This window comes from Hippoglossus hippoglossus, chromosome 20, assembly GCF_009819705.1.
Source record: "Hippoglossus hippoglossus isolate fHipHip1 chromosome 20, fHipHip1.pri, whole genome shotgun sequence".
Taxonomy (NCBI): domain Eukaryota; kingdom Metazoa; phylum Chordata; class Actinopteri; order Pleuronectiformes; family Pleuronectidae; genus Hippoglossus; species Hippoglossus hippoglossus.
The window spans coordinates 2035495-2057661 of NC_047170.1; the positions used below are offsets into that span (position 1 = coordinate 2035495).

The 22167-nt window shown below is 40.5% G+C and overlaps 1 protein-coding gene across 6 annotated transcripts in view; it reads right to left on the minus strand.

Moving 5' to 3' along the window:
- Positions 1–22167, minus strand: part of LOC117753980 (E3 ubiquitin-protein ligase HECW1) — a 62919-nt gene that overhangs the window by 17329 nt on the left and 23423 nt on the right. For 2 of the 6 annotated variants that reach the window (XM_034572577.1, XM_034572578.1), the window contains 9 exons: positions 21714–21789; positions 19902–20071; positions 12502–12644; positions 12082–12182; positions 10586–11577; positions 9372–9945; positions 4196–4294; positions 3956–4021; positions 849–1002 (listed from right to left, as the gene is read on the minus strand). In XM_034572577.1, coding sequence (XP_034428468.1) covers positions 849–1002; positions 3956–4021; positions 4196–4294; positions 9372–9945; positions 10586–11577; positions 12082–12182; positions 12502–12644; positions 19902–20071; positions 21714–21789 — 2375 coding nt within the window. The remainder of the gene's footprint in view (positions 1–848; positions 1003–3955; positions 4022–4195; positions 4295–9371; positions 9946–10585; positions 11578–12081; positions 12183–12501; positions 12645–19901; positions 20072–21713; positions 21790–22167) is intronic. The other 4 variants (XM_034572579.1, XM_034572581.1, XM_034572580.1 and 1 more) reach the window with 2 other exon arrangements.

The following is a 22167-nucleotide window of genomic DNA, read 5'->3' on the forward strand; positions in this document are numbered from 1 at the left end:
GCATTTATGGGTGTTTTTTATATAAAATAATAATATCAAAGAAAATGTGTAATTTTTCAGCAGCTTATTGTTGCCTAGATGACTTCTTCTTAATCAGGCTATAAAACAACAATCACTTTAAGATATAAAATAGCCTAACATATTTTTATTTTGTTGTCAGATTGAGTTTTATGATGATGAATGGTCATTTTATCCTGTTATTTCATGACATGTTCTTGTTATTACTCTAAATCCATTTGCTTCTCTTTGCAACATGATAAACTGCTATGCTGTCATAAAAGGAAACTTCCAGGTTCAGTTATTAGAATCAATCCTAATTCAAATTCTCTAAATGATAAAGAAAGGAGCTTCAATGCTTCCTAACTTATCTCCTTTAGCACAGGAAACCATCCTTTATGAAAGGAAAGGAGAAAATGCCGTCCCACAATTCTTTGTGGCAACAACATTTAAAGTGTAGCACTCCCACAGAACAGCTGTTTAATTCTCCTGACACAATCTGGAACTGATGTAAATCATCACACGCTCGTCTGATTTCTTCTCAGTCACATCTGTCCAGTGAACAACAAGCTGATTGAATTTAAAGTTCACAATATCATCATCGGACCCAAATACTTTTTTTATCCACTTATATAAGGTTTTCTCCACATATGTTCCTCACATTATTATATCATTTCAACATTTCAGTCATGTGTGTTTTATTTTCATTTTCAATTAAATCTTTTTTTCTGGGAGTAACTGATTAGGAAAGGAGATTATTTTGACTTTCCGAATGCAGCCTCTCTCTCACTCTCTTTCTCCCGCTCTCTCTTTCTCTCTCACTCTCTCTCTGTCTCTCCTCTGAGTCTGACCTCCTGTTGAGTTGCTCCATCTGCTGGGTGGACCCTGAGCGAGGGATGCCATGGTTACACTTGCCGCTGTTGCTCGGCCTCTGCCAGGTTGTTGTGCGGTTGACGTGGTCCACATAGAAAACTCTGCCGTGGCTGTCGATGCGAGCTTCCCAGTCTGTGGCAGCAGAGAGGGTGAGGAGGGGTTAACAGGGAGAAATTGCTCTTCTGTGTCACCGTTCAGAATGTGGCACATCTCAAATTAACCGGATGAAAACAAAACTCCTTATGAATATCATTAACCCCAATGACAAATGAAGAGGAGCTCCACAACTCAGTTGAAACTGGTGGTATTAACCAAAGGGTGACATTACCTGGTTGTCTGCCTATATTCACATTGGTTTGTAGTTTGTTTTCTCTCTGTACATTTCAAAAAACCCTAACCACAAGATCTGAAGCCACCTCTTGATTAACACACAATTATATACATTTTATTATTTTTTTTACAAACAATGCATGTTGAATGACATCAAACCAAGAACAGATGGACGACTCGTCCTTTCAGCAAATTGCTGAAGAATATAAAGTAACCGTTTGAAAAATTCAATTGTCTGTTATTGAACTAGCAAAACTTGGTTTGGTCACATTCTAAAATTCCGTACTGTCTGACCTAGTTTGTCTGCTGTTTGGTGCTTGGCAGTTGTACAGTAAGTTTATCAAATATTTCTTCACGGTGTACGTGCGGCTGCTGCTGCTGTCACTGCTGATGGACACCAACACTAGAGTGGGTTGTTGTAAAACCAAAACAACATTGTAAATTATCCAGAGAGCTGAGAACAACTGCAGAGGTGACTCTCTGTGGATTCATCATTACAAGAACCACTATTTCATCACTGTTTCAATTACAGTCTCTTTTACAGTTGATTCATGAAGAACTCTAAGGATAACACTGAAATGACGACTGTACTTTTTGTAAACAGTGTCAATGTTTGATGACTGAAAATGAAAATCTGCTGTTGTTGTTGTGGCGGTCTGATATGCCACAATGAGTTTGTCATTTGGCTTGTAAACGACCACAGAGTTAATGTGTGAGACAAGGACCTGAGCAGCTTTCTCAGCTCTGAGGAGGAGGAAGATGAAGACTGTCCCCTGCAGGATAGAAAACCCCTCTATTGGCTGTCACGATTTCTCTGTCCACACACACACACACATGCAGACACACACAGAACAACCTCTTACAGCCAGTCCTGACCTTAACAAAGACAAAGGCAGTCCAACCATGGCTTTTTGGTTCTGCTCTGTTTCATCAGGCTGAAGGTGACGTGGATCAGGTTCTAGGTGAATGTGTGATTTAATCAGGACACTCACATGTTCTCTTAGTTTCTACACAATCCGACTGTGGTCAGGATGTTGGCTTTGCACAAAATACTGCTGAGTGTCACTAGATGTAAATGAAGTGCTGTAGTGCCTCTATGTGTCATGAGTGGGTCCAATCCATGGTGTCAGGTGCGTGAACGGAGCGTTCTACACTCAGCTGTAGAGTACTTGACTAAATCGAACTGCGACTGGCCTCCACACACTGACGCTGAGGAGGAATGAACTTCACATGAGTTATATTCTGTAGTAGATGATTTGGGGCTCGTGTTACGGTAGAATACAAATTGAGCTCTATTTCTAAGATTGTGTTCCTTTAATTTTTCACATCTTTGGGAAACAGGCAACAGTAAGAGAGAATAGGTTATTTTCTATTCCTGTTTGCAACTATCACTGAATCACTGTGATACTGAAGAAAACTAAAGTTCTGGAATTTCAGCATCTTTCTTGTATGATTTCTAAGCAGATTCATGAACATCAGAGGTGATGATATCCTTGTGAACTGTAACTGAATCTAACACATGAAACCACATTTAAATTCACAAGACGGATTTAAATATCAGTCTCCTAAATACGCCAGATTTTTTTCAACAAGATTCATGAATTATTCCCTTGAGAAATCAAAGGAAATGTAAACGCCTTAAACACAACCACGGAAATGTAAACAAATCCTGCATCTGCCCCCTGATCAGGATCGGCACCAAAATGTAATCCGTTCCTCCTTGGGTTGTGCCTCACCCCTCCATAAAATCTCATGGAAATCGGTGGCGTAGTTTTTTCGTAATCCAGCTCAACATCAAATAAACACACAAAGAAAAAATTAAATCTTTGGCGAAGGTTAAAATATCTGCATTGTGTTCAGATTTGATTGACGGTGATTTCTGATCCTATCAATTCTGAATGTCTGGTGAGGGCTGACACCTGGATCCGCAAAATAATAGATTCAACAAGGTCTTTCTTTCTCATTAGCAAAGAGGAGTGTACAAACCATAAACCAGGTTAGCTTCTTAGGCCAGTGTGTGTCAGAGTCACCAGTAAAACTGACAAACATAGCTGGTGGTAGTTTATATGTTTACATGCTCTTATACTGAATATCATGTATAATTTGATGACAGGTGGAAAATGTGTGTTGTCTGTTTAATAAGATCTCTGCTGGCAGTGTCTAATATCACTTCTGCGTAACCATCGCTGAGCTGTGTTTCCGTACTTCCAGGAAATCCAAACCCAGTGGTACATCTTCCCACAAGCAGACTGCATCAAATCATATTCTCCCACTTCAACATAAACTCAATAATATCTGTCATTGAGGATTTGAACCTCTGGTATTTGGATCCGGTTCCTCCTGAAAAATAAGGTTTGCCAAGTTTAGTAGTACACAGCTATAATGTCAGTGAGTCAGATACACATTTCATCTACACAGATAAACGACTCTAAAACTCAAGAATATTGAGAAATACTTTATACTCCTGCTTTATTTAAAGAACCAGACAGCATCCACGCTATAAATCACAAAAATGAGTTATAAAAAAGGAAACTGTTTAGGGATTCTCAGTTGGATGATGCCATGAAAGCTAAGTGGAGTTTGGGCCTGAATAAATGACGACGAGTGATTCCTGCATCCATCGAATACTGAGTGTGCAAATCCAACCATGAACCAAGCCGCACAGAGCAGGACAACGCCTGGGCCACAATAGGTGCAATACCGCGCACGTCTATTGTTAACACAGGGAGCGTGTATGCAGTGTAGCAGCACTAACCTGATGTGATGGGCACCTGAATAAAAAGCAAGATGTTCTGCATCCGGTGTGGCCCGGGCGTTACATCTCAAACTACAGGAATATGCAAGGAAGGGATGATGATGGCAAACAAAGAGGAGGTGGAACATATCATGGAAGTAAAGGTTCATGGCAGCATGCACACACAATGAACCACAGTCACAGCAAACCAAGGTGTTGGGATGAGACTCCAGAGTAAGACTGGGAGCTGTTGGTTCTTACTTGGAGGTAAGGCTTGGTCAGTGGCAGCAGGATAATGGTTAAGGTCATGGCTGGGTCGCAGGACTGGAAGATGGCCGACAGGAGGGGAGAAGTCTGAGCCTACGGGACATCAGAGAGACAGTATGGGATAAATGACCATGAAGCTGGGGATACGCTGTACCCCCTTACAAACTGGGAAAAGACTCATTGTACACTTGATGCAGAATTTCCGTATTTTTTATTTTACACAGTTTCCAAATTTGTCCCAAAATTTAAAGCAGTATTAATATATTTCGTTGTCCACTTGATGCAGTGGAATAAACTGTAAACATTGTCATATTGTCACCATATTAATTATGGCAAATGTGTTTGCTACATTTTACTATTTACGCATCCAGTGACTAACATTTGCATTAGTGATTTTTCTCAAGTCCATTAATCACTCTCCTTTTAGCTCTGGTTTGGTCTCCACCAAGTCCTCAGCAGAGCATATAGCTCTTTAGCTTGTACATACACAAAGTATTATACTAAATAACGTAATTCTTTTTTCTATCCTTAATGGAGACACTATCACAGCTACAACAGCCAAACTGTACATGCACCTAGTATCATGTAGTTAACAAGAAATGAATGGGATGAATGAGGTGGGATCATTACAGGAAGGCAACACAATAACATAATGAAGTTCATTGAGATATTTGTATTTAGTCAAACCTCTTCTGATTCCCAAACAACCACAATCAGCACACATACATTTAAAGAAGTAATTATTTGAAGCAATCCTGTTGGTTTGTGATTCTTCAGTCTGAAACCATAACAATCCTACTTTTCATCTCTTTCAAAAATAATTTAGTGATACGTTTCAAAGTAGTTTTTCTTAAGGGTTTACGTAAATATACATTATCATCATCATCATCAGTGATACAAATTTAACACCCAAAGCAAAATGCTCTTTAATCGTTATCTCAGTTTCTCTATATGTTGATCCAAAATGCCTTCGGGATTGGGCAAAATATAAAATGATTTCAATTCACTTTTATTTCTCCCTCTTAGACTTTCTTCAATGCTGGTGGATCAGGGGACTCTTGGTTTGAAATGTGGGTTAAAGGAAATGAATGTAAATACTGACACGCTCACAAGGGTTTGATTTAATGTGTGTTATAATATCAATGCCTAGTTGCATACACATTGATTGAAAGATTTGAACATTTGAGTTAATGCAACATTCTGTCTACTGATGAGATTGGTAATTCAGATTGATCAAGTGTCTCCTGGTACATTACACAAATACTTGACTCACTGTGAGCTGCACTGTCATTGGCCTCTTTGTAGTTAGTCTCTGACAGTGTTAGCGTCTGCTATTAAAACTCGTGACTGAATATGGGATCCAGATGAGGGGAAATGTGTGCTAATGCAAAGTGGAGATAAACAGAACATGCATTGAGATGGAGATATGGTCAGATCCGCTGCAGTCCGCGTGGTAATCCATACGATTCCATCTCATTAATGAGGAAGCGTGACTCCACTGGGAGGAAACATAATCCCCAAAGCATACACGATTCACGAGTCAACAAATCATCAACGCTTTATTTTTCTACCTACCATTGTCAGTCTCCACTTTGGGGTCCAAACAAAACCAAAACTTAACACCTTTTATGTCATTAAAGGCAACAATATGAGTCAGAACATGGATGAAGTGGATCTTATATAAATTAAGGCAACAAGAATACAAGCATAATTGATATAAGGGGATGACTTGAGTAGAGGTTTACCTAACCCCCCCTGGGGATCAATGAAATATTTCAGATTTTCTGATTTACTGACTTAAGCTTTATATCCCTCTTGTTTTCTACCAGAGTTGCTGTCCAGTACAAACCCACAGGTTCAACACAAGCTCCAACAGCTTCATCCAAAAATAACAACCAACACAGCAATACATACTCTGCACACATCTCTAAAAAGCTACAACTCACTGTTTGTTCTGCTGCATGTTGGTCCTCCATCACACCATGTTTACATCATGTTAGAGGAGGCAGAAGACCCACTTCCTAACTCCTACACCAAAAATCATTTCCAGTTACGATTTGAAAATGAAAATCGGGTCAGCACGACATAAACTCAGTACAGCAGCTACACTTAGCATATATTGCAGTACCTATATGTGTGTGTGTGAGTGCATCATTTCTGTATGTGACCTAAGGTCTACAGAAACAATAAGATTTAATCAAGCTTTAAAAGAATGAAGCTGAAGAAAGCTGGAACAGAATCATTTCTGAAAATGAGAATAATACCAGTGACTGGACCAGGTTTGATTTTTCACTGAAATGCAAAAATGGCTGAAAATATATAGATTTTCTGAGAGTAAGCATTGGATTATATTTTCAAAATAGAAAAAGAAATAATAAATTTGAGGTGCAGTATGTGCTGGTGTGTCCTGATGGAAACGGGAGGGTAAAGAGAAATGAAAAAACGTTTGAAAGAATAAAGCTGGCAGGGAGTCTAAGTGTGCTGATTACATTTCACAGGAGAGGGAATTTTTTCAGTGTGTATGTATGTGTGTGTGTGTGTCTGTGTGTGTGTGTGTGTGTGTGTGTGTGTGTGTGTGTATGTGACCTACTTTTGTATCTTAGTCTTTAACTGCCTTCATGTAAAATGCACAAATACGGTATAAAACATGAAGAGGTATACAGTGAAATGAGGCCAGTCAGAAAAACTGCAGGCACTTTGCACTGGATAAACACAAATGTGGCAACAATCATCGATTCTTTTTTCTTCTGGACTTATCGAGAGAAGATTCCAGATGTAACGAGAAAATACAGTTTGTCCAAATATTACAGATATTCCATAAGTAGTTTGCAGCCAGCGTCAAGTGCTTCAAGTCAATTTTGCTTTTACTTTAACAAAATGCAAGCCCCTCTCCCACATGCAGTACGTAACATTTGTGGCTGTATCTTACAATTCTTTATATTTACTGTATATTTCCTCCATTAATTTATGACCAGCACACATGATGCTCACACAGTGAATTCCCTGATCCTTCTTCTCTTCAATGTCAACATTTCTGAGATCAAATCGTACTTTGTCCTAACAGCGCCCAGGCGAGTTAAAACGGACCAGACATCAGGTCATTTACAGTAAATCCTTAAACAAAAGCAGGTGTTCATATAATGGCTGTCTTGAATAATGGCAGCATTATATTATAATGTGTCACCATACTGTAACATACTTTGCCACACTGTACTAATGTCATCAGTACATCAACAGTTATGTCACACTCAGCATTGTGCTTCTCTCAATTTCTTGTTTAACAGAAGTCTTTCATACATTAACAGTTTCTAATTGCTTTTCTACTATCTGTTTTTCAATCGATGTGACTGTTGACAAAAGGCAAAAGTGGCTGCAAACTTATCACAAAACAGGCCAACAGGAAAGGGAGCGATGAACCAGCCTTGGAAGGTTTTTTTACCAAATTTGATGGGTATCCTCGGTCAAAGGCCAACAGAAATATATGGTCCAAAACAACATTTTCCAAGATCTACTCAAAGACAACCATAGGTTTATATTGATCATGTGATAAGTGATGTCATGAAGAAGTCACAAAATGACATACTTTTCCAGGCATCTCCAATTTTTGATCATATTGTTGGAAAGATGTAATCATGATGTCACTCTCAAGCAACCAATAAGATAAGAGATGCAACACAGTTTATTTAGATTAACCAATCATTTCTCATGATATGGTATACATGACCTCATGATGATGTCATTATGAAATGGCATTATTGTATTTTAAACTAGAAATAAACTGTGGTTGCATGCCTCCGCCAACCAGTGCAGGTTCTTCTTTTTTACAAGATTCATATAAGGTCACGGTGACCTTTACTTTTGAGCACTGGAATCTAATCAGTTCATCTTTGAGTCCAAGTGATAACTGATCAAAGGTTCCCTCAAGGTGTTCCAACGGTATCACATTTAATAAGCAAACAATGTGCTTTGTGAGGTCACCTTCTGACCCTTGACCCAGGTCATCTTTGAGTCCAAGTGAACGTATATGTACCGAATTTGAAGACATTCCCTTAAGCTGATCTTAAGATATCACATTCGAGAAAAACCTAAACATAGTTTGTGAGGTCATCATGACCTTGACCTTTGGCCACCAAAATCTAATCAGTTAATCCTTAAATCCAAATGAAAGTTTTTGCCAAATGTGTAAGGATTCCCTCAAGGCGTTCTGGAGATATTGCATTTACAAGGGGAAAATTGTGCTTTGTGAGGCCACAGTGACCTTAACCTTTGACCTCCAAAATCATCCTTCAGTCCAAACTAATGTTTGTACCATTTTAACAAATTTTCCCCAAGGCGTTCCTGAGATGTCGCGATCATAAAAATGGGACGAACGGTCAGATGTACGGACGGATAACCCGAAAACATGATGCCTCTGGCCGTTGGCTGTCACCAGCACGGAGACATAGAAAGTTATCATCGCCTGACTGGGATGTAAACAGCAACTGCAGGGTTGTTTGGACCTTGACAAATAAAGTGACCTGGCAGCTTATTCGTCCAACATGAAACTTTGCCAGCGAGTAAAAGCTTAAAGCATCTTATATGACAACATAGCCATGTGTTCCAACATGAGCCCCTACTGCCGCAGCAGGGCTGTGTGTGTTGTTTGCCTGACCTCTGCATTTCTTTACATCTATTATTTTCCTTTTCACTACATTCATCATAATGCCTCAGATTTAATGCAAATTCATGGCATTACATTTTAACGCTGCTGTGTATGGGAAGATACCAATAATGAGGGTGTCGTCCAAACGGAACATTTACCTTACATTTAAATAAGCTGCAGTATTACAAAGAAGAAAAATGGGAGAGTAGTGCCTCTAAGGTCTTGTGTTCACAGTGTAGCTACACTACTGTCACTCTCACAGCACATTACTACTTCAAATGCTTCAAAATAAAAGAATTACAGCTACCACATTTGTATTAGGACTAAAATCAAATAGCAGATATAATTACCTTATTTTCTGTAAATAATGTAAACAGTTGCTTCAACATGCATTTAACTAAACAATATAAACTTGTGCTATTTAATCATTTTAAACCTCACAAGTTACACCAAAATAATTCACAACAAACGCACAATTAAGCCCAGACTCCAGCAGACAACCAATAAGAAGGTCACGTTTTATCTCACCAATGCTGTTTCTGTCACTGGGCCCGGCCACAGCTGGTTCCACCTGCTCTCCCCTTCTGGCCTCCTTACACCTCCCCGTCCTCCTCTCGCCTCCTGCCCCGCCCGCCTCCTGGCCCTCAGGTGCATTGCCCGTATCAGGTACCGACTCGAAGGCGCTCTCCTCATCTTCTTCTTCATCCTGCGAGGAGAACACAGTGCTGCCGGAGAGCCTGTTGCTGTCCACTGATGACAGGCGGGTGTGGCTGCAGAAGCGGCTCCTCGCCTCATAGCCTGAGTTGCTGTAGCACGACGTACTGTAACAGGAAGTGCTGTAGCAGGACGTGCTGTAGCAGGATGTGTCGCAAAACTCGCACTCGTTTTCATTTGGAGGTCTGTTGGTGCTCCCGCCGACTCTTCTTCCTCCTCCTCCGGTACTGGAGTCCCCCTCCTCGCTCTCTAAACAGGAAGGAGAGATCCTCCTGATGGCTGGGTGTCCTCCTTCACCCTCCAGGAGCTGGTTAAGCTCAGAGAGGCGTTCGATGGAGAGGCTGCGGGGGAGAGACCGCCGGCAGCAGGGACCTGGACACTCCAGGACCTGCAGATAAATACAGACATGGACATTGTATTATTTTCATGCTTTACAAATATTACTTGGTTTTACATTTTTACCCTAACGCTATGGACTGTAACATCATACACAGGTTCTAAGAGGACATTTGGATTTTAATTATTTTACTTTAGAAAGTTACTTTGTGGTTAGCACCCCCATTCAGAGTGTGCTGGTCTGAAGCACATGCTCTATAATAAAACTTTCAAGTTAATTTTGGATTTTGACACTTGGCAAGTGTTTTCAGGCCCAAGGTATCCCCCGAAAAAATACAAAAAATCGAAATCTTGAGGCACAAAGAGCGGAAAAAACAGAAGGCGCTCAGAAATGTAAAAGCGGTGATCAAAAAAACTAAAAGTAAGAAGTCGATTAGATGAACAGTTTGTGAGATATGTATTCCACATACAGACAGACTTGTGGAATTAGTAGGTAGATACCCATTTTACACTGATCTTTAGAACTGGGTCATGAATTAGTGAAGATTTTGTGTATTTGATTCTGTTCCAAAAATATGACCTCAATAATTGTGTCAGTTTTACGCCACTGTAGCCTGTAGGGATTTGGGGTGTGTGTGGGGTTAATGAAGGGTTGTGATGAGGTTTGACAAATTCTGAATGTCGGACTGTACCTGAGAAGGAGACTGGGTTGTATCCTCCTCTTCCTCGTCCTCCTGCCCCTCCTCCTCTCTGTCTTTGGATGTTTTGAGCGTAGGTGATGTGGAGGAGGTATCTTGAGTGGTGATTGTGATCTCTCCCTCCCCGTCCTCCTCTTCCTCCTGGCTAGGAGCTCTCTGTTGGGCCGACGGGAGGCTGTGAAGGAGGTGGTGAATCCGGATGTAGTGGGATCGCGGCGTCTCCGGCTCACCACAGGCCGAGGCGATCACCGTCTCCAGCTCTGACACCGGGAGGGAGCAGGGGCGGGTTTTACGGCGCGGGGGAGCATGGGAGTTGTGGTTTGAGAACAGGGACTTGCAAGTACAGGGGATGCAGCCTCTCTCTCCACCCTCTGTCCCCTCCTGTTGGGCACTGCCTGCTGGCTCTGCAGGAGCGTCCTGGGTTTCCTCAGTGGGATCCTCCACAGTAGTGCCCCCATCATTTGTTGTTACTGCTACAGGATTGTCACAGTCTGGCTTTGGCTGCGTTTCCTGCCCAACCTCCATTTCTTCCCCTGTTCCCTCCTCCGCCTGTGGTGCTGACACTTCCATCTGCTCCTCCTCTTCTTCCTCCGACTGCCTGTCTTCCTTTCCTCCCTCGTTTTCCCCTACTCCACTGCTCTCCTCCTGCTGCGGAGCTGAGGCCCCCTCCTCCTGTTCCACCTGGGGCTCAGCAGACGGGGGCTCCTGCCTCTCTGTGCTCTCCTCCTCCGTGGATCCATGCTCCACCTCCGGTGACGCCTCCATCTCCATCTCAGCACCAGATCGCACCTCCTCGGGTGTTGACTCCTCAGCTGCGGAGGCTGGGGACGCGGACGTCTCGGGGTTAGGAGAGGCATCTAAGGGCAGGTCAGGCATGTCTGGTCCCACGCTCAGTGTGTCGTCATCAGGAGCATCAGCAGCATGGTTGGCATCTTCTGCATTCTCCCCCTCGGGACAGGCTGCCTCCATGACCAGGGAGTCCTCATCTGAGGAAAGACCCAAACTCACTTTTCATGGTGCTCTGACATTCACCATATTCTAGTTCTGTCTGTGTTTTGTGTTTGCGTCCAACTGTTCAACATAACACACTCTTCTGTCCCGTCCAAGCTAATGTTAGAAATATGTGAAACTCTTAAGTTTAAAGTAAGATTATAACACTACATTTAAATAATGGAGGTTGAATGTTATTTTTCTAGAGGCAGCTGATACAGTCTCCTGCTGGCGACAGCTGACAGACAAAAATAGGAGAAACCTGACATCTTATCCTGTTTACACTGCATGCTCACACCAATATGGTCAACTGAGAGATTATATTACCAGCCATTAGATACTTCAGGAGAGAAAAACAATACTTCCATGTGTAGTCGTTGTTGGCTTCAAAGTTTAAACACAGGATATGACTTGAGATAAACAGTGTGTAAATATCAACTGATCAACTGATGATTGATAATGTCTGCTCATGCTTCTGGGTGTCATGGTGCCTTATGTACCTGGGTGAATGGAGGAGGTCAGCTCAAAGCGGAACTGCAGCTGGCCACACACATGATCTGTCGGCAACCTGCGGCCCAGAGAGTAACTCACGACCCGATCCCTGCACACGAAAGAGGGAGTGAAAGGGAGGAAGGGTGAAACGGGGGGAGACAGGAAAAAGATAAGAGAATTGAAGATGCAGATGTTGCTGTGATAATATTGATTCTGACCAGCAATAACATGCAGTGAAGACCTGAGAGCAAATAAATCTGCAGCTATCAGATGGTCAAATGAGATTTAAAGTGACGACAGCCTCTCAACTGCCTCAGTCTGTGGATGTAGGGATAAATTCCAGAAGTCCGATGGCTGGACTCATTAAGCAGAAGAATAATATGTGGATTGATGAGGGGGAGTCCACACGTGTGAAGTGGGTGTTTTACCCGATGGCATTTTTTTCCAGGAGCCTCTGGACAGGGACAGAGAGCTTCCCCAGGAAACGCTTGATGATCGGTCGACTCTTGGCAAACTTGTCCTTCACCTCGATCTCCAGGACGTCAGTAGGCAGAGACACAAAGGTAAACCTCTGGGGAAACAAACACACACACAGAGGGAAACCTAAGGATTAGAGCATTGCTTAAGTTGAAATATGATATTTGTCTGTGCACTACAAGGTCATTGTAGGTCTATTGAAAATGACTTTCATATCAACTATTAAACATGTTTTCTAGGAAATGGTTCACAACAAAAAAAATGAATAAGCTTTGATCTGCAGAATATGGCATTTGAGGATTTTTCACATAATTTTCACCCCTTTCTTGCGATGTGTTTTAGATCATCCATAAAATGAGTTTTAAAGAATTATCTTTTATTGAACCTAGATTTAAAATTATTTCCAGAGCTTTTTTTATCCACTTAATTTAGAGCTGTATTTTAAATTTAAAATTCTATGATTTAGTTTGGATAAAATAAGTAATGTCCCTCTCCCATCCCTCCTCCCCCTCTCTTCTTCTCTCTCAGTGGTGGCCTGATCGCTGTCCAAGGTTCCTAAAGCGTTGCTTCAGAGCTCCAGAGCCTTGGACTTAACCGTCCAAATCCTCCAAAGCTTTTTTTTCCTAACACCTACCAAAATAAAATCCTGAGGAAAACACTGATTGTTGCCTCAAGCCCTTGAGAAAACACCTAAATGAATGAAATTAAATAATTGGTGGCACAAACTATTTTATCCAACGTTGAATCCAAAAATCTCCATGGTGGTACATCCTTGAAATATATATGAATATATCAAAAATTAATATTATTTATTTTGCTTCTTATTTATTTGATCTTTAGTCACCAAACTACTTTAATACACTGACTGTAAAGGTCAAAATCAACTTCAGTATCCATGTCTTCACTGTGGACAAGTTTATATTTGTGAGAAAATGTCTACTTGGTCATATTATGTTGTAAATAATGGATTATTCTTCCTTTGCATTTCCTTTTTATAGCAGTGTCACAGTATTTTCCCTGACAGCATATATATTTTGCAATCTACAGTATATCATATGTATAATTTATGTATTCAGAATATCTAAACATTTTCGCTCTAAATTTCAGCTTTTTCAATATAAATGCTATTTTATAGCTCAGCTAATATACAGTAACTATTATACTGATATACAGTAGATGTGGTTCACATGTAAATAATCACAATTACATCTTTAAGACTTTAATACTTCTTTATTGTCATTATCTCATGCACTAGCCTATAATAAAAAAAAGTGAAATACCGTTACTCCTATACCAACAGTTTTACAAGAATAAAACAAAGGAAAAGGTTAAAAACACATCTCTGTATAGTGCAAAATACAGAACACATACCATACAGTGACTTTTCAACATTCTTTGGTGAGTAATGCTACACCATGATATTTCAAAATAAATCTAGAACACTGCTTTCAGACATGCACTAAACTGGAGAACCTGAGAATGCATATGTCAGACTGAGAGCCTCTTGACTACCTCCGGAGTTTCACATGTAAAAATGTGTCCGGAGGAGCCGATGTGAGAACACAGCCGGAGATCCTCCGCAGGATTCACCGAAAGGAAGTGAGTGGGAGTGTTGATGATGATTGTAACACATGAAACACGCAAAAAAAATAAAGTAAAATATCCCAGGATGAAAAAGCGTTGCAACACACATAAAGAACACCCATGCAGATGACAAGAGAGCTTTTGTGGAGCCGATGTTGATGTTGGTGCTGTAGACAAAAACGCATGATCTCCACAACAGAAGTAATATGTTACATCCTGAAGAGAAGAGATTTTTTATTCACTTCAATTTTGTTTGTATAGCTTTCTGTGTTGTTGTGAATACGCCTCAGCTGGGAATCTCCTGCAGCGTTTTTTATGTGTGAATGGCTCACTCTGGAGAAGGTCCAGAGGAGGGACACAAGTCAGAATAAGTATCAATAAGCAACAGCAATGGTGTAGTTTATTTTTTTTTATTTTTAAGGCATTTCTAATGTTTTTCTTTGCCGTCCTTTGAAATGTGATACAAACCCAATGCCAATGCCTTTCTATATTCTGAGCACGCTGCTCCTGCAGGAGCCTTCATAAAAAGCTATTTTTCATCTGAGGACGAGGCTTCAAGGTACCCGTGTGTAACAGCCTTCTGCGTTCACAGCACCAGCAGGGCTCTGGTGTTGTACAGGAGCTGAACCAGCAGACGTTACAATCTGGCCCTGATGTAAAACTACAGTACATGAGTTTTGCTCAGGTTTCTATAAAGACCTCAAAATGCTTCTGTGAGATGAAACCTGTCCTATATCTCTGCTATGATTCTGCTTTATTTGACTATTCTGTCATGTTGGGCTGAACGTCATATAATACTTTTGTTGTAAAAATGCATTTTAGTATTTCAATCAATCAATCAAATTATATTTGTATAGCCCATATTCACAAATCACAATTTCAGCCATAGTTCACATTCAAAGAAGTTTGTGTTTTACAGAAACATGGATCCCAATCCAATTGTATTTACAGTAACAAAGGCTAAAACTAAGTAAAGGGTTAAGGTGTGTTACTGGTGTATTAATGTGTATTAATGTGAGTAAAAATGGGTGTTATTCCAATTGAAGATGACGGAACGTGCCCCCCTTACTTGTTAAAAAGTGTATAGAGAGAAAGAGATTATTTATAGAAGAAAGCGGAAATACTGATTTCATGTGCATGTGCATGAGGAGATGTTGGGTTCCTAAGTGGCTGCAGTGCAGAGACAAAGATGTGTGTTGGATTGACTGCAGCAGTGGTCATGGCGACCTCAACTGTGTATGTAGCCAAATGAATTATTCAGAAAACGCCAGCTTTTCGCTCACCAGTTGTAGCTGCTGCGTTCTTATGACTTATCATGCAAGCGTAGGGAGTTATCTGCACATGCACTGTTAATATAATACATTGTTTTCTGCATTCCTCAAATGGCATGAATAACATTTTGTTAGCAAATTGTTTTCATGCAGTTTTAGTGATTCTCTCATGGATTCTCTGCTTTTTCTGCTTCTCTTTCAGCAGCTGACTTCTTTCTTGTCCTAGTTTAGTTTTCTTTTGGACAATATCTCAGCAGAGCAACAACATACAGCGTGAGGCTAACTGCTTTTATTCAAACTTCAACCTGCTTTATCCATCATGTTTTAAAGTGCATGCGTGTGTTTGTGCATCATTTTGACTGTGTTTGGTTTTCTGATGTGGTCAATTATCCACGTGTGTCTCTTGTGCTTTTTCTACACTTGGTGAGCCAGTGCTGGAAGACGGATGAAAATAAAAAGGAAACACGAATGGAAACAAAATCAGGGCAGGAAAGAGGAGTGAAATAAAAAACAGCACAGCAAGGAAATGGAAAGAATGCAGGTGTTTGCATGGGATGAAATGAAATGACAGTGTGGGACTGAGAAGGTAGAAAGAGAGTGAATAATTTACAAGATGAGCCAGAAGGGAGCAGACAACAAAAGTGTGTGTTCCTGAGTGGGGGATGTGGGACAAGCTCAGTAAACTCAGAGGGAAAGAGGAGAGGTGAGGCTGAGGAAAGAGTGTGTGTTTTTTGTGTGTTAAGTTGTGTTGTGTTGTGTTGTTGTCACAACAGCTTGCTGATTGGGTCTTTTTGGTCATTGCAATTGGATAATTAATGAAAAGCATTCCTGACCCTGTTGTCTTTGCTAACAACTATTGTAAAATAATGAATTCTGCATTTTACTATGCGAAAACTGTTTAAATTATTTGAGCAATCTGCAACAATTTAGCAAAAACCGAATGCCTCCTGTGTACAGCAGCACGTGCATCCCTTCCTCTTTACACCGGTATGTGCGTGAGTGGTCACGTGATAGTCTAGTGTTAGTATAGACATAGCGCTTGTGAGGACAGAGATCGGATCGTATGGATGTAGCCTGGGTCTCTTGTTATAAAACATACTGTTTCCCTCACATGCAAAAAGGTGGACGTCACTCCCGCCCGCCACACTATCCACTCCGCAGTATATGACCTGCAGCGTGGCACATAATGAGAGACAGCAAAGGTTTGCACGTCTCTCTCCACATGCAACAGCATTGATCCTCACACGGTAACAAAGGTCGTTTTCACTGGGCTGCACAGTGGCTTGACACTTATGTCACATTTACAATATATGTATAAAAAGGAGAACACGGAGAACCCATTAAGCTTCGATGTGACCAAAAACTAAAGAGTGTCACCGGAAGGTCAGATCATTTTCATTGCAATTTGCCCTATTTTAGGACGACTATACAGTTTCAACATGGCCTTGTTTATGAAATGTGCCTTCTGTGTTTAGACTGACTTTTTAAAATTCCATCCACAATATTGTATTACACATACATACATATTATATTCAAATATTGTAGCACACTATGCATATTTCTATCTATTTAGCTGGACGGGACTTATATGGCAAAATTACTTTTATAAACTCTTCATACGGTGTGTCACCCAGAACCTCACTCCCCCATAAAGTCATTTTTGTTTTTATGTATTTGTATTTGTATAGTATTATTTGATGTACTTACATGTTTTGTCCCATTTTATAACAATTATCTTAAGCTATTGAATCTTATTTTTCTATTTTGTTCCACTCTTATTTCCGTATTTTGCTATTCAGTTTCCTTCGACACATGTTCATACTGAGAGAGGGATACAAGTTTGTGTGAGGACCAGTATAATTATGTCAAAAAGCCCCATTCATTAAGTACTTGCAATTCAAATTTTATCCAAAACATAAAATTACATTGTAAAGAAGTTAAAGCAGCTAGTGATGAATTATTTTTAATCTCTGCTGGGGTCGGATACCCTCAAATCACTAGCAGTTACAAAGCGTGGCACAGATAATAATACAATAACCCTTTCTCATAGAAAATGGTTTCCAGTATTGTCTTATGCTTACAGTCTATTGAAGACATAAAACACTATTATTGAAAAAATCGTGAAAAACCTCATGAGGAAGTAACTTCAAATGGGGTATTACAGATTACCATGCACGTCCACATTTACCTAAACCTCTTTAAGACAACCGAGGAGTAAAACTCTGCTGATTAACCGCCAGTCAATCAAATCATATTAGATGCAGTGGCATTCATCAAGGTCAAAATTGATCTCACTGACACATGAAGATAAATATAACCCAACATTAATTATTCAAAAAAGTATTGGACTGCATCAAAAAAACTTTTCAGGTTTCCAGGCATCAATTCTTGTTGGGCTACATTATTTCTTCATAATATTTCAAAATGAGATGAATCAGAATAAATCTGAAAGGGACTGGAGTCACTAGCTCAGTGCTAAACTAACCATACTGCAATGGTTACTTTAGCGACTGAGCTAGCAGGCTATGGAGACCCATTAGAGTTATACAGTGCATTACTGCTTGGCAGCCTGAGATCCACTCAACGTGGGAGCTGTTTGGAAAAGGAAAGTGGCTCTGAGCTGAGTGGATGCTGCCAAGAGGGTCACTGCAGTAAATCAGTGTACGGAGTCTCATGAGGGACACTATAAAGGGTAGCGATTGTGGCGGTAGAGCACTGTGAGACGTACACTGCAGTCAGACAGGCAACAGCCCAACACCACACACACAAGCGTTGGTTCACTTCCAGTGTTTTTATGGTCTAATCTGTCCCTCATTAGTTCCTGTTCTCTTCACAAATCAGCAGTTCAACCAGACACAGAAACATAATGTTGTTTTCTTGTGCCTTTTATATAAAATAAACATTAGCAGAAATTCCTGCAGCAGATCCTGAGAAAAATTTGACCATCGGGCAAAGGTAAAGGATATTTATTTGAGTCAGTGGCTGTGTATAAATCTGGGTCATCTTCTCCAAACTCAGGTTTTGAGGATGTTACATATACGTTAGGCTCAGACAAGGTTCCTTAAAATAAAAGCATTTTCTGTAGCTTCTGAAACTGACAGAACCAGGAGTGTACAGACAACTATTGACATAACACGTGAAAGAAGACAACTGGTTGGACATAAGGTTGCAGTTCAGCACACATCTTCAGCAATTTTATCGTCAAAGAAGAGAGAAAAACAGATAGATAGTTTTTCTTAAAGGCCCCATATTTTAGACCTTTCTGGGATTAAATTTGAGGTATTGGTACCCCTAATATGATATATCAGTGGTTTAAAGTCGAAAAAACTGCTGCAATGTGTATTTCCATGTCCTCTCTTCTGCACCTCTCTGGAGCTGCAGACAGAACAGGCTGTTTTCGCCTGCAGGACTGCTACCGGCTGGGTGGGTGGGGCTGAGAGACGAGTGCGAACCCATATGACTGGGGAGGAAGTACGAAACAAGACGTTTCGATAACATATTTCTTAGAATGGACTTAGTGAAAAAGTGAGCTGAGTGGCTGTTTTCATACTTTGAGGGTCCCTACTGACCCCCTTCAAGTCATTATGGATAGTTTTTTTTTTTACTCTTTTTATTATCAAATTACTAAAGACTGTGGATGTCACTGATAGTGATAAATCCATAGAGAAGTGTTAAGAGATCTGTTTGTTTTAATGTCAGTGCCACCTTGTTTCTGGGTTGTTTCTGAGTTGCTGGGCCCTCAATTAATGCACCTTTTTTTGCTGGTTAAAAAAAATAAATATATACATATACTTTTTCAGACAAAATACATCTTTGTTTTCAATATTGATCTGTCGAGAGCTCACTGGTGAAGGGAGGTCTCAGAGAGATTCTTGTTCAGCATTTGGATTTTATATATTTTAATTTTTTGTCTTTCTAACATAATACTCAGATGGGTGAAATTGGTTTAGCATAACTCAACCACATTGCTAATGCCATTATTCTGCAGTGTTCCTAACAGGATTGACCAGCAATGAACTTTCCAGAAAACGTATGGATTTCCAAGAAAAAGTCCTAAATGAGAAAATCAATGGGCTGATCTTGTTTTCCACAAAGCAAGCATGATTTTCATGGATTACATTGATCCTCTTACTCCACTACAGAAACCAAAGAAGCAGCAAATCCCCCCTCCACTGTTTTGTGCAGTCTTCTCCACTGGCTTTATATTAGACATTAGACACAGAGATTAACCTGCACCAACTCCTAATTCCAAACACATCAACTTATTTGTTTACTGGAAAAATGATGACAAAATGCATGGAGTGGGTGGTCAGGAGGCACGGGCAGATTCTCTTTGTGATCTCCAGTATGATAGGTTGTGAATTTAAATGGGCTGGTCTGAGGCATTAAGCTCCTGGGCTGAAAATAAGACCCGCAAGAGCCACTCTGGCCCTGAGCATATATATTAGATGTCTAAATATAGCAGAGAAATCTTTCAAGAGTGTGTGTGTGTATACCTCTATGCTCCACTGTGGGTTGACAGTGTTGCAGACCACTGCGGAGCGTTTCTCCTGGCCATGGTGTGGCAGCGAGGGGAAGATGCTGTGCTTTCCAGGCTGGATGGAGAGCTTCAGGTAGGGGTCAGGATTGAAGAACATCCCCTTCTTCAAACCAACTGCCTGGAGGTCTGAAGGACATGAAATTAAACAAGGACGATGTTATGTGAAATAGGAATGACACGAAACTGCTTGTGACTGCTGTTCAGCAAATTAGAATGTCACCTGTCATTAGAGCTGACAAGGGAAATTGTCTTTCATTAAGGATTCAGACGACCGCTGATATCAAACTGCATTGATTGCAGTAATTCGTGCAGATACTGTTTGTAGATTACCTTGGCATTAACATCAAATTAAAACCCAAAATATTTTCCTTGAATTTTAAAAACTTGCAAAAGCCATTTTCAGACATGAACTCCGGAAAATGTCCACACAATTGAGTCCAGACTTTCGACAGACTTTTCCCTTTAGCATATGAAGAAAGCAGCAGGAGATTGTTTGCTGTCTTGTCTTATTACCAAAAGCTCTTGAATCCTACTATCTTTCCAAGTTCTTCATCGGTCTGCTCTACATGTATGAAAAGTTTTTTTTATCCTGAGATATTTGTATTCTTCTTTTTTTTCCAGTTTTGTACCTGCTGCGTGTTAGAAACGTCCTCACCACACACCTGTTGGGGGTGAATTCTACAGACCAAATCCTGCTGCGTCCTCACATGGACATTCACTGGAGTTTTTACGAGGGGGCTGGCAGGAGAAACCATGTCCGCAGCAACTGACTCAGACATTTGCGTTCCCACATACAGCTCCTCTGGATTATTTCAGGAGAATGTCTGGAGTTTAGTGCAGTCGGAAAGTCTGAAAGCAGCTATAGAAAATTCAGTGAAACTTGAGGCTCTCTAGAATACCAAATAATGGTCAAATAGAGAAAAGCTTCTTTAGTCACTGTAGACAGAGGCTGCAGCTACCATTGAGATTATGTCTTTCATATCTTTGCCGTCTACTGGCATGTTGTGTTGCCATAGTGATGTGTGTTTCATTTCATTGTAGAAGGTTTAGAAGCTAGAGTTACTTTAGTTCCTCTAAAAGCAAAGAACTGCTGCTGCACTGGACGCTGTAGAGTCACATAAGAATCAATCGACTGTATGTATAATTTATTGTGTCAAAAAGGTGGATTTGAGTTTTGCCACATTATGGAAACATTAAATGTCAAAGCTACCAGCGCAGAGATGATATAACTAGAGAGAGCAGCAGCTAGAGAGACAGGTCAGATGAGGACGCAGTGTGGGAACACACTGATTGAAGGGTGCTGATTCTCGGACTAAAGCATTACAGGAAAAGAAGGAAAGACACCAATCTCTGGGCCCATCGGTTATTATCTGAGAGTCAATTAGCCTCTGGATATCTGGGTAGGACATGACTTCTTCCTTTAACCGTACACTGTTTACAGTCCAACTAGTTTCTTTCATCACATGTTTCTTGGCCACAAAGCACAAACAGTAATACTTTTTGTAAGTGTTTTAGGTCCAGGTGACATTTCAGCTCATTTCTATTAACAACTATCTGCATATGAAAGAATATTAATTCAAAAGTCAATGATCTCCACACGGACCATTTGGACCTGCGGGAACTGAAGTCTGCTTAAACGTGATTCGTCAAACTAGAAACAGGATCCAGAAGCTTCCAGCCCCAGAACCTCCTGCAGATTCTGCATATTCACATGCAGAATCTGTTTGTAAAGACTAGAAAGAAAGAGACAGATGTGTGTGTGGCATACCTGACAGGGAGAAGTTGATGAGTCTCCTGTTGCCCAGTCCATGGTTGACTTCAGGACTAACCACTGGCTTTAATACCTGAAGACACAGACAGACAGTAGGGTTAATATGTGTCTATGAACATGAGGCACATGAAAACACACTGAACATTCCTTCTCCTCTACTCCTCTACCGTTTCCTTCCTTTCCTAGAAAATGAAAATTGAATGATGCCTATCAGAGAAGTAGGTCACTGAAGCCAAACAATGGTATGCAAGTAAAAAAAATTAAAGTATACAAGTGAAGGCCTTATTTGGTGGAGTAAAAGTCAGCGACAAACTGAATAGAAAAAACAACAACATAGCAATAGCAATTTAATACACTATGACTAATTCCTTTAAATCCTAAAGGACGGGAGACATGATTTTAAATACATGGAAGTTTAGGTAGGGACACTCCGTCCAATCTCATTTCAGCA